We start from the raw sequence: 17545 nt of genomic DNA, 5'->3' as shown, positions 1-17545 counted from the left end.
ACATAAACTCTGTGCTGTGAACCTTACTTTGTGTATCATTTCTTACACTGTGCTTTTGTGTATGCGTAAAACAGTCTCTCGTGTACGCTCTCCTTCTCTTCTCTTTCCTTTCCCCTCTCGCGGTGGCGGCCCCCGCTCGTGTGCCTCCACAGCTCAGCAGACGGATAATAAAGAGCCATACCGCACGAACGTCTCGTCTCGCAGTCAGTCCATCCGCCGCATGCTCTGTACATTTGGTGACCCGGTTTTCTTAAACGCACATAAGTAATGCAGAGCCACGCCCTTCACGACTGACAAGGATAGGAAGCCCAAGCACAGAACTCTAAAACGGAACAGCATCAAGTCCAGACATCCAACCCCAGCCAAACGACTCCAGAGACTGATGCATCCAGTGAGGCCGTCTCCGCCGTCACTGTCCGTCTTCCACCATACTGGGAACGCAACGCTGCTGTGTGGTTCCTACAAGTGGAATCCCAATTCCAGCTATCAAGAATCACTTTCCAGCTATCAAGAATCACCTTCCAGCTATCAAGAATCAGCGCCAATCCCACCACGTAGTCGGCGCGCTCCCGTCAACAGCTGCAGAAGAAGTAGCCCACATACCTTGTTCAGCAACAATCCCCCAGCAAGACCATACGACCAGCTCAAGGCAGCCCTACTAGAAAGGACTACTGCGTCAGAGAGGACGAGAGCACAGCAACTACTCTCCTCAGAGGAGCTCAGTGACCGACGGCCAAGCCAGCTTTTGCAGCGAATGACGCAGCACCTCGGCGCCAGTGTGACAACTATGGACAATGCAATGCTACGTGAACTTCTACAGCGACTGCCGGCCCAGGTCCAAATGGTGCTTGCTACAGCCACAGCCATGGATTTGACATCGCTGGCTGCGCTAGCCGATAATGTTATAAAGGTGGCGACACCAAATCTCCCAGTCGCCTCTATCAGCTCGCCCACGCAACCAACACCGCCGACCGCTCCTGTCACAACTGCTCAGCCACCTAACCCTCCACCCACTACCGTTGGCCCCTCCGAAGTCGAGCACCTTTGAACTCGGCTGGAACAACTCAACGCGGCAGCAAATCGCCCAGAGCCATTCACACACCGTGAGCGCCAACGTAATCGTTCTTCCGCACCCAATCAGCGCAGACAACGAGAGCGAAGTGAGTCCGCAAGTCCACGTAAGTGCTGATGCCATCGCCGCTTAAGCGCAAATGCCCGCCACTGCCTCTTGCCATGCACTTGGTCAGAAAACACGTCAGCTAGAGTCACTAGAAAAATTTCAGAGTATCGCATCTGTTTTCCGCGCGCCGCCGCCGACGCGATTGGCTTACTCGCATCACGTGACCTCTCGTCGCCATATCCCTTCCAAGCGCTTTGGGTGCAGGCGCGTTGAATGCAGAGCGCGGCCGGACATTTAGCAGTACCACGGTCCCTAGACGTACTTCGTCGCTTTTTTAAACGCGTCATGCAGATGCCAGAGAGTAGCTCACCAGTAACCGAACGTTGCTGGTGAGCTACTCCGGGAATTTCGTATATTTTTGCATTCCGTGTGGGAAACGTTAACGCAGTGATGCTACCGAGGACTTCTGATTTGGAGCAATTTTTGGAGCAGCAAAATTTCCGTTTTGGAGCACTTTGGAGCAGCAAAATTTTCATCTTGGAGCACTTTGGAGCAGATAATTTTGCATCTGGGAGCACTTTGGAGCAGCGAATTGTACATCCTGGAGTGCAATACAGAAGCATATTGCATTAACATTCAAGCACCTGAGTATTATTATGGGGCTCTTATGACGGCTAGAAATATTTCGATTCATTGCAAATCTCATGGAAAAAATCATCTCAGGAGAATAGGCGTGCGCACAGGGGGGGCAGGGGGGGGGCGCAAAATCTGCCCCGTACATTGACCCTTGCGATAGCAATTATATGGACACTCTCGGTGGATTTTTGCCGTCGCCGTTGCCGTAATTTTCTGTATAAAGTCCAAATTAACATCACCACGCTTATTCTAACCGCAGGTAAAAGCTAGCGAGCGCTGGCGACGAACGCGGCTGAAGCGGAGATTAAACTAGCCGGCCGTCTGTCTCCGCCGCACGGACAGCGCATGAGATAACATCTTCCCGCGTGCGGGCCTGCCGTCGATTGCTCATCAAACACAGAGGAAACGCCCCGCCCGTCTTTCGTAAGGAGCATGAAGGGACGCCAGGGGAGCGGAAGGGGGGGGGGCGCATCTTTCGAAGGGCGCAGTCGCTTGCGCGCGCGCTATCTCAAGGCATCAGGAGACGGCTCGTAAACTTGCTGTGCTCTCAACGCTTACTTCGCGTTTAGAGAACTCGGAGCAAGAAAACGCTTCGGTTCCTGGAGGGGCCATATTCCCTTAAACCAGTGTTTTGTTGAGTTACGCGAGATCTGATCCAAAAGAGTTAGCTGCTAGTCTTACTTCGTTTAACAATACAATTTTTTGGTATCGCATTCACTGCTTCGCTCTTAAGCGAAACTGAGTTTTTTTAACCGTTAGCTATTGACCCCCGAAAGCGAGGGGCGGACGTGTAACATGGCGTAGCCGCTTCACTGTGGGCCGTCAGCGACGGGCCCGCTACTGACAGCTGCGCATTTGCGGCTGCTCCGACCAGGAGATATGATTTTACTAATGAGATGACATTTTTAAAAAAGCAAGCAAAAAATTCGAATTGGAACCCTAGCACGTGAGCTCGAAAGGGCAGGGCCTTTTAGGGGGTATTTACCGCAGAGTGATTACAAACTCGGACGTGCTGGCGGAAGGAATGACGAAAAAGCTGTTCTGGATGAAGATCCATGGATAAAGTATATCTGAGGAAAAGTGTCAACGCGTTTCCACCGTTCGCGTGCCCTTCCATAAACGCGAAGCAAGGAAAATTCGATATTGTCCCATATATCTACTGCGAGCGATCACAAATTTCATTCCGCAATGTCCGGAAACAGAAGTGACAGATATTTTAGCGGCACTCATGTAGTTATTACTGAACGTTGCTGTCCTTACGTGCCGTGCGACGCTTGAAACGAGCTATCAGCAGCGTTTCTGGAATAGACGACGTCCGCCGATGAATCGCCGTCACACTTTCTCGCTACCGATAGGCCTAGACGTCACGAGCCTCTGCGGAGAGCGCGTTTTGCTGTCGAGCCGACTTGCAGAACAGAAGCTGCGTCGGCACCGTGCATGGCATCGTGGCTTACTCGGGACGCACGCGCGAGCGCTATTTATTCAGCGGAATAATTCTTGGTCCATGATTGCGACTTTATTGGCAGCCCCGAGATCGAGCTGCACATGTTCTGACGCGCCGGCGGTGCGATTGCCGGTGATAGACGCCCCCAAACCCGAGACTTTGGCGCAGTTTGGCGCAAATTTCGTCGATATTATCAGGATGGCGCAGTAAATACAATTTGGCGCACTTTGGCGCAGTTGGCGCAGGAGTGGAATCACTGGTTAACGTCAAAGAGTGTCGTTGTACGTGGCTGCATAGTAGGCCGCGGAATGAATTCGCCCCCCCTCGAAGAACACGCCTTTCTGCAGTGAACTACACAAACTTTGCTGGAAAAGCTCTCATGCAACAGGATACTTCACCTTTTCGGTTCGCTATGTTCAGCGATATTGAAAACTGCATACTACATACCTTTCTATTTGCTCGGCTGTTTGTATCTCGATCTGTTGAACAGATTGTGCATGCATTCCGAGTTATAAGCGTGTCACGCACGAGAGCGAAATTGAAGACTTATTAAAATAATAACTGTTTACTGTATACCTTGAAGGAAATTGTCGCGTGATCATTTGCCACAGCGCAAAACTGAAGCGTGGAACTCTGTTGATAAACTTGGTATAAGGCAATGTTATTAAGCGTATTTTCTTTTTTTTTTCAAAAAAAAATGCTGCATTGCGCCGAGCGTATATACCCTTACAATACTGTTTAGTGGGTGAGAAATGATCACAGCAAAAAAAAAAAAAAAAAAAAAAACGGCTTATCGTCCCACGCATTGAGGGAATCGTTTTAATGCGAGCCCTATGGATCTATATACATACTGTGTTGCAGTAGCATGCGGGTTAAAAATTTTCGGGATGTGCTATTTCTGATCAAAATAACGTAAAGCACTGCGCCGAGGAAGTTTTAACAAGAGTGCATTACGGAAAACATAAGTTGTAATTAAAAGCAGTGCAGAAACCGAACCCCAGCTGTTGACGCGCTGGCAACGCCAAAAAAAAAAGAAATTGAAGAACTTTGTCGGAACACAGCAAGATATTTGCAAATGCACTGCAACGTTGGGAATATAAAGGAGACAAAAAATAGGCAATGAAACAACTGAGTAGTGACGTCAATCATTTTTGATGGCCTATTTTCTACGTATCTGTTAGGAAATGACAACGTATTCGCAAAATAAGACGCACCTTACCTACCGCACGCCGATTCACCCGTGCGTTCGGCTGCGTGCGTTCCGAACCGAGGCAAATACTTCACGCACAACTTCCACTTACCGTACACACACCACTTCTATTACAGATAACACCCAGCTGAACAGCAAGCATAGTGCGCAAGTAAGGTATGCGTCAGCGATCAGTCGAAGGACGCAATACTGAATGTTCTCAATGTTCGATAATGTTCTCGAATGCGCTATGAAGTGAACCTGAACACCGACTGCAAAGCTAGCGCAAACAGTCAACATTCACCAAGTGTCCAAGTAAATGGCATCTCGCACGGTCATTACGCTAATGCAACTATACAGCTCCGGACCTTGCGAACATACCCGCCGTGAAACGAAAAGAGGCCGATGAAGCCACGAAGAGAGTTCGCGAGCACATGGCAACATTCGCCGCACGTTTCATTAGCTACACCGCTTACCGCGCAGTCGATTCATGACTGTCGATGACTCGAAATCATTTCCGATATCCTTTTGAAGAAACACACACACACACATATTGCAGTTACACCGAGCGTAACACGGCATCGAGGCGAAAAGATCGGTCACTTCTCAACACACGCTACCAACGCGCCGGACGGTCCGGAAGGGAAATGGCCGCCGCCGCTCAATGTTGCCCGCGTGCAGCCTACCTTTGCGGTACTCTGAAATTTTCCAGTGACTCTAACGTCGGCCGATCACAAGCGGCGACAAGCGGTCAGCGCCAAGAAGAATGTCGCATTTTCCACGTAGTAGACCGAACTACCGGACAGAAATTTCTTATTGACACCGCAGCCCAAGTGAGTGTCCTCCCAGCCACAAAAGCAGAACGCGCCTCCACTGTTCCACCTCAAAGCTGTCAGCGGAACACACATTCCAGTGTACAGGCAAAGTTCTGTGACACTCAACTTTGGGCTTCGAAGAATCTTCCGGTGGGAGTTCTTCGTCGCTGATGCTGGATTTACAACAATAGGTGCTGGCTTCCTAAACCAACATGGAATCCTCGTCGATGTCAAACCAAAGCGCTTAATAGACTCTGCAACTAACCTCTTCATCCCCGGCATCGCAGTGCGCGCAACTACGGATGTAGCGCTCTCATGTGCTGCACTTGCGAAAGAACCATTTGCAGCCCTCACAGCAGAGTTTCCTCAGCTGACATCACTACCGGACTGGACTCAAACGGTGTGCCCTGACGTTCGGCACCACGTTGTTACGTAAGGACCGCCTGTATTCTCTCACCCGCGGCACCTTACTCCAGACAAACTCAGAGTGGCCCGTTCGGAATTCGAACATATTGTCATGTGGTTGTGACGTCGACGAAGGAAGCAGTCGGCGTGTCGAAGACGAAACTATTTATTTGGCCGAACTTGTGGCCGGCAAACGGAAAGTCAAACTACAGGAATACACACTGTACACCGATCGCGGCGAACAGACCGTTGGCCGTCGATAAAACTGCTCATGGCTAGGACGCGCCGTCTTTTATACATCACGCATCGAACTTTCCAGTCTTATCGCTGGTGGTTGCGCAAGCTCTGGAATAATCTAGACCCTGCGCGCAATCTTAACAAAGCGATCTACTACAATCGCCAAGCTTCTCGAACACAGCGGCGCGGTCATCAGCGTCGAGCTTGATAACCGTCCTTGCTGGTCAAACCCGAATACATCAAAATAAACAAGATGCGGTCGTGGCATTGCCCCCCTCTGAAAAAGCATCACCCCCATGCTTGTGGCCCGGAACATAGAAGGAAAAAGCAAGTGCATACACAAATAAATTACAATAACAAAGGAAAAAATAGAGCCTCCAGATTCGCTAACGCACAAAAAGCGGCTTAAGGCGCGCGACATGGACGACTTCAGGTCGTGCGCGGCGTCGCTGGGAGTTCGTAAGGCCGTCCGGGATGACCTCGTAGTCAAGAGCGCCGAAACATCGAAGCACCTTGTATGGCCCGAAGTATCGCCGAAGAAGTTTCTCACTGAGCCCACGTCGGCGTATCGGCGTCCAGACCCAAACGCGGTGGCCGGGCTGGTATTTCACGAAGCGTCGTCGAAGATTGTAGTGACGGCTGTCGGTCGTCTGCTAATTCTTGATGCGTTGGCGGGCGAGCTGTCGGGCTTCTTCGGTGCGCTGAAGGTAAACAGGGACGTCGACATTTTCTTCGTCGGGGATGTTGGGTGACATGGCGTCGAGCGTCGTTGCCGGGTTTCTTCCGCAGACCAACTTTTAAGGCGTCATCTGCGTCGTTTCTTGCACGGCCGTGTTGTATGCGAAGATCACGTAGGAAATGATGGCATCCCAGGTCTTGTGTTCGACGTCGACGTACATGGCCAGCATGTCAGCGATTGTCTTGTTTAGACGCTCAGTGAGGCCATTTGTCTGTGGGTGGTAGGCGGTTGTACGGCGGTGACTTGTCTGGCTGTATCTCAATCGCCTGAGTTAGGTCCGCAGTAAAAGATGTACCTCTGTCCGTGATGAGGACCTCTGGGGCGCCATAATGTAGGACGATGTTCTCAACGAAGAACTTGGCTACCTCGGCAGCACTGCCTTTAGGCAGGGCCCGTGTTTCGGCGTAGCGGGTCAGGTAGTCGGTAGCTACGACGATCCAATTATTACCGCAAGTCGACATTGAGAACGGCCCCAGGAGGTCCATCCCGATCTGCTGGAACGGTCGCCGAGGTGGCTCGATCGGCTGAAGAAAGCCTGCTGGTCTTGTTGGCGGTGTCTTGCGTCGCTGACAGTCTCGGCATGTCCTTACGTAGCGAGTGACGTCGGCGGCAAGTCGCGGCCAGTAGTACTTTTCCTGTATTCACCGAGGTGCCCTGCTGTGGGGTCGTCGTGCAGGGCCTGGAGGACTTCTGGTCGCAATTCTGAAGGCACCACGAGAAGGTACTTGGATCGAAGTGGTGAGTTCTTTTGGAGAACGCCGTTGCGTAAGAAAAACGACGCCAGTGCTCACTTGAATACCTTCTGAACGACGGCGGTATTGCCCTCGAGGTATTCCATAAGGCCTCTAAGTTCCGGGTCGGATAGCTGTCATTTAGCGAAGTCGTGGGCACTCATGGTTCCCAAGAAGCAGTCATCATTCTGGTCGTCTTGCGGCGGCGGGTCCACGGGGGCACAAGACAGGCAGTCGGCGTCAGTGTTTTCTTCCGGACTTGTAAACGACGGTAATGTCGAATTCTTGAAGTCTTAGGCTACACCGTGCGAGCCGACCTGAAGGGTCCTTCAAGTTAGCTAGCCAACACAAGGCGTGGTGGTCGCTCACAACTTTGAAGGGCCTGCCATGCAAGTAGGGGCGAAACTTGGATGTCGCCCAGATGATGACAACGCACTCCTTTTCTGTTGTGGAATAGTTGGCTGCTGCCTTAGATAGCGACTGGCTAGCATAACTGATAACCTTTTCCAGTCCGTCAGTCCTTTGCACAAGGACGGCACCGAGTCCTACGCTGTTTGCGTCTGTGTGGATTTCCGTATCGGCGTATTCGTCGAAATGCGCAAGTATCGGAGGCGCCTGCAGGCGTCGTTTCAATTCTTGAAATGCTTGAACTTGCGCCGTTTCCCAACTGAATTTGACGCCGGTCTTTGTGACTTGCGTCAGTGGCTCGACGGTCCGTGAAAATTCCTTGGCGAAACGTCTGTAATAGGCGCACAAGCCGAGAAAACGGCGTACGGCCTTCATGTCGGTGGGCGGCGGGAAGGCAGCAATGGCAGCTGTTTTCCGCGGGTCCGGGCGAACTCCAGACTTGCTAATGGCATGGCCCAAGAACAAGAGTTCGTCGTACGCAAAGCGGCACTTTTCTGGCTTTAGGGTGAGTCCGGAGGTCTTGATTGCTTGAAGCACAACTTCAAGGCGCCGGAGGTTTTCGTCTAAGTTTGAAGCAAACACGACAACGTCATCCAAATACACAAGACACGTCTGCCACTTTGCCACTTCAATCCTGCGAGCACGGTGTCCATAACACGCTGGAACGTCGCAGGTGCCGAGCAAACACCAAGGGGCATGATCTATGAACTCGAAGAGGCCGTCTGGTGTTATAAAGGCGGTCTTCTCTCGGTCTCTCTCGTCGACTTCGATTTGCCAGTAGCCGGTCTTGAGGTCCATCGAAGAAAAGTACTTCGCGTTGTAAAGTCAATCAAGGGTGTCGTCTACCTGTGGGAGAGGGTAGACGTCCTTCTTCGTGATTTTGTTCAGGCGGCGATAATAGACGCAGAAGCGTAGCGTCCCGTCCTTCTTCACTAACACCACGGGTGACGCCCACGGACTCTTCGAAGGCTGGATGATGTCGTCGTGTAGCATCTCGTCGACTTGTTTCTTTATGGCCTCGCGTTCTCGCGTCGAAACTCTGCACGGGCTATGGCGGAGTGGCCTGGCACTTTCCTCTGTTATGATGCGGTGTTTTGCGACTGGGGTCTGCCGAATCTTTGACGACGACGAAAAGCAGTCCTGGTATTGCAGGAGCAGGGTTTTGAGCTGTTCTTGCTTATGCTTCGGAATGCTCGGGTTGACGTCGAAAGCTGGCTGGGGAGCTTGGTTCGTCGGACTAGGCTCGGAAGAAGCGGCGAGGGCAAACGCATTGGTGGCTTTCAAAATTTCTTTGATGTAGGCGAGTGTCGTGCCTTTTTTCACGTGCTTGCACTCGTTGCTGAAATTCGTGAGCACCACTGTTGCTTTCCCTCCACACAGCTCGGCTATTCCTCTTGCGACGCAAATCTCGCGGTTGATCAACAAGTGCTGGTCTCCTTCAACGACGCCTCCCAGGCTTGCTGATTTTTGAGTGCCGACGGAAATGATGACGCTGGTGCGAGGGCGGAGCGTGACATTGTATTCGAGCACATTTAAGGCGCGCTTTCCTGGAGGTGTGTGCGGTGGTAATGCTTTGTCTGTGGATAGTGTTATCGATTCGGATCTCAGGTCGATGACAGCTTAAGAAGTCCATACCAAGGATGACGTGTCTCGAGCAAAGCTGCAGCACAACGAAGCTCGCGGGATAAATCCGGTTGTTAATGGTGACTCTCGCTGTGCAGATTCCCGCCGGCGTCACTGGGCGTCCTCCAGCACTCCGAGTTTCGGGGCGTTTCACTTCTATTGGAAACGCGCCATACCACTCGGCGCGTTTCCAATACAAGTGAAATTTTGTCAACGCTTTAACACACAGCGAGGTGGCGACCTTAGCCCAAGCGTCGGCATCGCTAATAGCATCCATCGATACCAAAAAAAGCTCTACAACGCACGCATGCTCCGCCTGGCTGTAACACCGCGTTCCCCGCTTACGCTCGCCCCGAGAAAAATCGCGGCCGGGCTACATGGAACACACGATGCGCGTTGCGTTTCCTTCTAGTCCGGCCGTGGTGTTCAACAACTCTAACGTGCCGCGGGATGGCGACCTTGGCTCAAGTTCTGCGTCCAATCAGCGAAGCTCATCTGACTGTAACACTGCTTTTAACACGAACGTGTTTTATGCCGGGGTCCATTAAGTACATCCGTTATGGATATGACGTTGATAAAATGGACGCCAAAGGGTGAGAAAAAAAAACCAAGGAAAAGATCCGCCGCTGGGCATCGAACCCACGGTCTTGCGGCCGCGACGGTGAGCGCCCAACGCTGAACCAACTAAGCTACCTTCGCAGATGCTGTACGCTTCACGAGCGCGCCTTATAGATGATGATGATCATGATGATTTTGTGGCCAACCCTTTGCAACGGGTGGACGTGGAATCCACGCCCTAGCCAAACATGAAGCTCTACTTATTACCTGTTTTTTCAGTAAAACGGTAGGGGAAAGAAAAAAATAGGGGGGGGGGGGAGAGGAAGAAACAGGAGCCGCTCTGACTAGGCAGCAGTCAAGAATGTCTCGCCGCAACAGCCGCTCGCCAGCATTTGAGGCGGCCCTTTGTCGCTGCGACCGCAGCTCTGTCCACACTACGCCGACCGTCGTCTCCGCCGGCCTGTTCGAAGCCCAGAGCAGTTTCCAGAGAGGCACCATCCGTCATCGCTAGGCCAATGCCCTCACACCGCAGTCGATAGTTTCGTCCCGTAGACCACACACACGACACCGCACATCACTCACGTCCTTGCTAATAGCCTTAAGGCGTAGAAGTGTGCGGAGTGCACCAGCTCTCGCCTCAAATAGTAGCTTGCTGCCAAGGGAGTTGTCGTACAAGTGTACCATGCCAATACTGTTCTTGTGACACCGGTACACCGCTAGCGTCGACTTCTCCGACATGTTGTGGATCCAACGTGCCTCCTCTTCTTCCCGCACTCGCTCCCGCGCCTGTTTTGCCCACTCGGCGGATGAGTTTGCGCTGAGAGGGGCGCGAAAGAGGCGGAACTTGCTCTCGATGCGGTAGAGGCGCCTCACCCACGGAGTGCGCATGCATGTTGCAGACAGGTAGTCAAAAACACGCCGCGCCCATCTCTCTCTGGGCGTGCAGAGCAAGCGGCCACGGTAGGCAATTTTGCTGACCGCCTCCCGAGCTTCAAAGCTCGACCAGCCGAGATCACCCTGAATAGCTTCGTTGGCCACAGCACCATGGCAGCCGAAAGCTATCCGGCCAACCTCCCGCTGTCGTCGCTCAAGCCATTCCCGTGTGACTGCCGAAAGGCATAGCACAGCATTCGCGAACGTCAACGCCGGCACATGCACTATCTTCCAAAGGTCCCGAACCATCACAAGTCCATTGCACCCCCAGAGACATTGTCGACGGAGGATGGACTGGGCCCGAAGCGCCTTCTGCCGGAGGATTTCCTCTTGTTGGCCAAACAGCTCCGGTCCACTGGAAAGCTGCACTCCCAGGTATCTGTACGTCGCACACACCATTAGGACATCATCTCCGAGCCTGAGAGTGACCTCATCCGCACATGTGCCAGCGAGGGGGACTACTGCAGATTTTTTACAATTGAAGCGGAGCCCAAGGGGCGTGATTTCCGCCTGGGAGATGTGAATGAGGTCCTGAAGGTACTGAGCAGACTCCGCCATCAACACAAGGTCGTCAGCAAAGGCGAGCCCCGGTAGTCTGCACCTCTCGTCTACTCCCACTGTACTGTATTTCAGCTGGAAACCAAGGCCACTACTGAGGAGCTTTCACTCCATGTTGGCCACATATAGAATATACAGCAGTGGGGATAGCGGACATCCCTGACGTAGACCTCTTGTGACCTTGACAGGCGAAGATTGCGCACTCCCGAAGTGGGCAATGGCCGTTTTGTCTTCATACAGGCGCTGCACCGTTGTTAGCAGAGGAGCTGGAAGATTCATTGTAGACAGGCTCTCAAAGAGTGCAGCGTGTGGAACATTGTCATACTCCTTCTCCACGTCCAGAAAACAGCACAGGAGGGGCCGCTGCTCTGCCTTTGCAATCGACACGCACTCAGTGAGAGCGAACAAATTGTCCTCCAGTCTTCGGCCTGGACGGAAGCCATTCTGCATCTCTGTAAGCAAATTTTTAGCCTCTGCCCAACCATTTATCCACTGTTTCAAGATGCCTGCAAAGAGCATATACAGGACACTTGTAACCGTTAGTGGGCGGTAGTCTTCGATGAGGTCAGACTGGCCTCCTTTATTTGGTATAAATACCACACGGCCAAGGCACCACTCCCTTGGGATTGGCGCACCTTCAATGATATCGGAGAACAAGCCAGCGAGCTGTTCTTTGGTCTCCTTGCCAAAGACCTTGAGAATTCTAGCTGGCAAGCCGTCCAGACCAGGTGCTGTATGGGCACTGATCCGCTTCAATGCCCGGTCAATTCCACCCTTGCTGACCCGCCACCGCACACCCGACTCTTCGGTTGACAGCCTCTCCGGAAGGGGCCCGGGCACATGCGTGTGCGTTGACTCTACTTGAGTCCCATCCTTATGAAAAACCTGCTGCCGTCTAGCGGCCGCCGTGCGCATTTCCGCCATGTTGAAGGCTAAGCTGGCTAAGCGCGCTTCGCATGTGTACACACGGTGCGTACTTATCGACGTGTGGCGGCTGATAGAAACGGCAATGCCGACATATTTTCGTGTGCCGTGTTGCTGAGATTGAGGAAAATGGGATGCTGAAAAAAGGTTAGCAGGAAACTAGCCTCCATGTGTTATTAGATTTCCTTGCGGCCGACAGCAAGCGGCAGATCGTTCCGTTGCACCGGCTACTGCTTACGATTAACGCCTTGTTTACGTTCGCCGTTCTTAATAGATGCGGTATGTGACAGCATCGGCACTCATCGGAGAACACTCTTTCGTGTCATGCCGGAACGAGACAGTTTTCAGTTTTCGCGCCGTGTACTTTTGCAGGCACAGACAAACCGGCTTCGTGTACGAGCTCCAAAGCTGCATCACGGCTACTCGCGCATGCCTGCGCAGCTGTTGACAGCATTACTTTGTTTATTTCATTTCGATAACAGTTACATGTTAGACAGGTAGCTAGGGCGCGTCATCGATTCTCAGCGAACGAACCGATTGTGCTGGAACGTGTTGTTTGTATTTTATATGTTTTTGATTGTGTAGTTTAAAAAAGTAGCGTCTGGCGGGGTGCTTTATTTTTCAAGCATTTCATGTGCTATCCCTGCCAAATTCAGAGGGGCGACCCGGATGGCCTGACACCCCCTCCCCCCTACTTTCTTTTTTATTTATACCCCAAGAAGAGCACATGTCAGGTTATCCCAGCTGACGCTGATCGCCCTTCGGAAAAAAATCCTGTATCCACCCCTGTGTGCTATGAAATATTAAGAGATGCTTTTGTGTGGCACTTTTCGTATGAAACAGAAAAAAAGAAATGCTGTTCCCGCAGATGTGTTACACTCGACCATCGGCGCCAGTCTATGTCGTTTGTGTGTCTTCTCTTGTCTTCGTACCGTTGCGCTGCACATACTCAGTATATTTCAAGAGGTGCGCTACCGTTGGTTACGCGCTGAGGTGGTTTCGCAAGCGTTCAGTCGGCGACGCAAAACTGCCTTGCTGCAACGGGCCCCGAAAGCGACGATGTGAACGCGAATACTCTTGGCGGATCGTCTTATTTGCGAGTACATGTCGGAAGGATATTCAATAAAACACTAGCTAATCGGCGCCTATACTTCTTGGAGTAACTAACGCGTTTCATGTTCACTTTTCACGTGCGTGAGATGCGGACCTTTCTTACATTTTAATCGTGCGGTAGCTCTATGCAAAACATACATCAGTGACTACATTGTTTCAAAAACAACAAATAGGACAACGTTTTTTTTTAAAATAAGATGCACATATTATTATGGTGCGGGCCGAGGTTTTATTCTTTTTTTTTTTCATACCTCACAATAAAGAAAGTACATTAGGTCGACGTAGCTGTCCCTTATAGACTTTGAAATGGGTCAACAGCACTTTCTTACCGTCATCGCTGTGCTCAGCCGCGTCGAGCGCTAATGCCTCCTCCCAAAAATCCTACACCACACGCATGATATTCCGATAGCTATATAACAAAGCTTCATTCGCTACACTAAAAACAGACAAAATTTATAGCCAAGCGCAAAGCGTCAGTCTCAGCGACGACCGGCTTACATGTGACTCGGTCACAAACATGTACCTTCTTCTCGTTGCGAGGCAGTTCTTCACACGTAATAATTGCCAACGTAAAAACTAGGAAATGCCGGTAACGTGTACAGGCTCGTTTGAGATTTTTATGCCGCGATTGCGGACTACCAACGCAGATACAAGCAAGAAGTTATAGCAGCAATAGCAGTACGATTCGGACACAAGCCTCCAACATGGCGCCGAATCGGTAGTTTCGTCAAACCTCCGACAGATGGCAGCAATTTTGCATAAGGTCTATATCTTTCACGCATTCTCTCTCGCATGGTGATCTCTCTTGTCGGTGTAGGTCGGCGGGGCGGGGCGGTGCGGTGCGGCGCCGCCGTCTGTGAGAGGTGAAAAGAAGTAATGCGTCACGATCGACACTTACTAGCGCTTACTCCGAGATTGCGCGCGATATCGGAGGTCATGGTTAAAGCGTCTCGATACAGGCGAGGGACACTGGCCGCGCTGGCGTCATCGAGACACCCTAGACGCACTTGCGTTCGTTGCCTTTCGCTTCGTGTTGGCGTGCGCCGGCTCATCAGAGTAGTGTAGCTTCCACATGCACCAATGGGATTTCTCTGCCGCCGACTGCTTCGATTGCGAGAGCACCGACTAACAAAACTGCTGCAATACGCGTTGCAGAAAGGACACGGTTACGACGAGCGAATGTCGTGCCTTGGTGGAGCGAGACAGAGGCCAGTGAGACGCACGCGTTTGCGGCTCAAGTTACGAACCTCTACCCCCCGTGTTGTTGAAACGCAGTGTGGTAGCGCATGCATGAGCACAGGCGTCGGTTACACATTACTAGAAAGCGCATACTGTGCGCACAACAGTGTTGATTATGAGCTTGTTGATGTCACCTTTACGTGGGATTCACGGTTTGCTGTGTCCAAATATATGTTCACAACTTCAGCTACCACAACAGTGTAATCATGATCATGGGCGTTAGTCGTCGCTATGGAGACATTCCACTGGGCGTCAACATGGGTGCATCCATGTCAAACGTTCCTATAGCTGCCAAACACGAATAGACATTGTACAAGTTCTCATACATCACTACACAATAAGCACTACTTCTGTGAAGACACGTTTCACTTTCGTGTTATACCGATTCCTATGACTGAGGAAGCAGCCATGGTTTTTTTTTCTGATTACGCTCTCACCGTTAACTACTGCAGCTACCACAAGGGTTTGTTTATTCATTGATCATGGACGTTTGTCGTCGGGATAAAGATGTTACCACCAATCGTCAACGTGTGCATCCGCGTTAAACGCTGCTATAGCTACCAAACACGAATAAGTATAATGCACGCTCTCTTATATCAATGCACAGTAAACATTCAACTACGTCTGTAACGACACGTTTTACTTTCGTGTTATACCGATTCCTATGACGGAGAGATCAACCATGCTTTTTTCAGTGAAAAGACTGCAGAGCAATTGCTCGTGATAACCGCGTCATGTCGCTGCAAATCCGGCTGTAAAAGTAGTGTTCGCTGTGATGTAAATGTTCGAGTTAAAGTTACGCCGATATTACACGAACTGTAGACGATGGCAATGAAGTACGTGCATTCCTTAGACCTATGTTTTGCGTTTCAATCTGTGAGTACTGCACATATCTAAATATCCAAATTCACAATCACGCAGCGTCCCCGATGTCACACACTGATTTGTGCACAAGTGTCTCCTGATGTCGTATGCCTCGCGTAACTCTAGCAATTTTTTTCACTCGGTTGCAACGCAACACACATGAGGACAATAGAAGGAAAACGGACAACTCGGCGCCGTTTTGTCCGTCTCCTGAATTCTTTTATACAAGCATCCAAAAATGGCCAGCATAATAGTGACCGCCCAGATGTGTGCGTCCGCAGCAACTAGCACGAGAGAAAGAAGGTAAGAAATGCTCTTCCCAAGCTGCGCAGAAGCCACCACTTGACTAAGGAAACCATCGCTCTTAACTACCATGCATGCTCACCTAAGATCGCCGCCCAATGCAATGGCGTCCGGAAGAGATCATCTAGTGCGTTCACCTCGCTGCTGCTTCGCTGAGTCTGAAGAAAGATACAGAAAACCTATTGGAACAACACAAATACACACTTCCCAACCCTCTCACCAGAGATACCAGATGCTTAAATTTTGTTTAATGAAACCATGCAAGGGTATTAACAAATGAAGGCACGATAGGTTATAGTGTACCAGGGTGTTATGCGATTCAGTCAAATAAGTTGTTATGAGAACACACAGTCGTTCAATCGAAATGTTTTTGTTTGATGTATTGATATTTAGCACATCTAAATGTAATTTGACATTCACAAGTTCTTTTCGTCGTCGTTTAGCCCAGTTTGCAACAAAAAGGAAAGTAAACGCCAGCTGAGCTTTTAAAAGATTCGTTCCCAACGCAAAGTGCGAGTGAACCAGAAGGCATAAATATAATCATACCTGTCACGGTAACTCTACGGACATCGTGTAAGGTTTGGTCAAAGTGTTATACATGAAACATGACGATGTGCACCTTACGGTGTTTTCCCATTATGGCCAGAACTGTAGACAGCTAGCTTATATTGACAACTAAGAAGCAAATTAAAGCCCTAGTCGCCCCTTAAAAACCGTCCTGAAGACATCTGTGCAACGTGATGTCATACCATGTTGACAAGACAAAGCTAAAAAAGGCACATAAAGTTGTAGTTTTCTAAGTCCATTTATTCAGACCGGCACAGTAGTTAGACCATAAGTTCAGCCGCACCGCATTCGGCTCGCCTTGCCGGAACGTTCTCCTCTTGCCACGCCGTCGTAGCCACCGTAGACCACATTGACACAACCCTTCGTCTACCCTCCACAGCTGCCTACTCTCTCCTGCCTGCAACCCTCCGCCACTTGGTGTCAGTCCGGCACCCTCTGTCTTGGTACAGTGAACTCTGGGCTACCTGGCGTCACCAGGTGTCCTCACAGTCTCTTTAAATCAACCTGCATTCTGTTGGGAGGCGTGAACGCAGGAGCAAGCGGCCCACGTGGTTCCACCTCCACACCAATCAATGTCCCCCGCACGAGACCAGCCATCCCACTTATTTTAGCCGCTGTATTCAGGTGAAGGCATGTTGTCCTTAACGTGGTCATGGGGCTCACTATGCCCAGTGGTGTGAAAAAGATCCGATCCCATGCATAAATACTGAAATTCGGGCGAGTTGGCAAAAGAAAAATATTTTGGCAAACTTACCGGGCGCTTGTTTGGCGGCTATTGCACAGTTTGATGTGAATGCACCTACGTTGATGCCTGGTGGAACATCTTCATCGCGACGACTACTATCATTGATCAAGACTAAACCTCTGTGGTAGCGTACGGTGAATCCCGCGGTAAGATGGCATCAACAAGCACGTAATAAACACTAGCGGTCGATATGCGCTCATTGAAAGCGTGGTCACTTGAGGAGAGAAACTGCAAGGTGTGCGCGCTCCAGTAATTGGGTAACCTAACCTACTGCTCATGCATACACTACCACACAGCGCTTCAGGAACGCGAGAGGCAGAGCTCGTAGCTTGAGCCGTGAACGCGCGAAGGCGTCCCGCTGCCCTCCGGCGAGTCTCACTGCAACAAAGCACTC

General features: G+C 50.9%; 1 protein-coding gene across 1 annotated transcript in view; it reads right to left on the bottom strand.

Annotated features, from left to right (window-relative positions):
• The window catches only part of LOC119391911 (inversin), a 217492-nt gene that overhangs the window by 67594 nt on the left and 132353 nt on the right, over positions 1 to 17545 (bottom strand). The window contains exon 7 of the mRNA XM_049415444.1: positions 15922 to 15997. Coding sequence (XP_049271401.1) covers positions 15922 to 15997 — 76 coding nt within the window. The remainder of the gene's footprint in view (positions 1 to 15921; positions 15998 to 17545) is intronic.

Source organism: Rhipicephalus sanguineus, chromosome 4 (assembly GCF_013339695.2).
Source record: "Rhipicephalus sanguineus isolate Rsan-2018 chromosome 4, BIME_Rsan_1.4, whole genome shotgun sequence".
Taxonomy (NCBI): Eukaryota; Metazoa; Arthropoda; class Arachnida; order Ixodida; family Ixodidae; genus Rhipicephalus; species Rhipicephalus sanguineus.
This window is presented reverse-complemented; position numbering and strand designations above follow the sequence as displayed.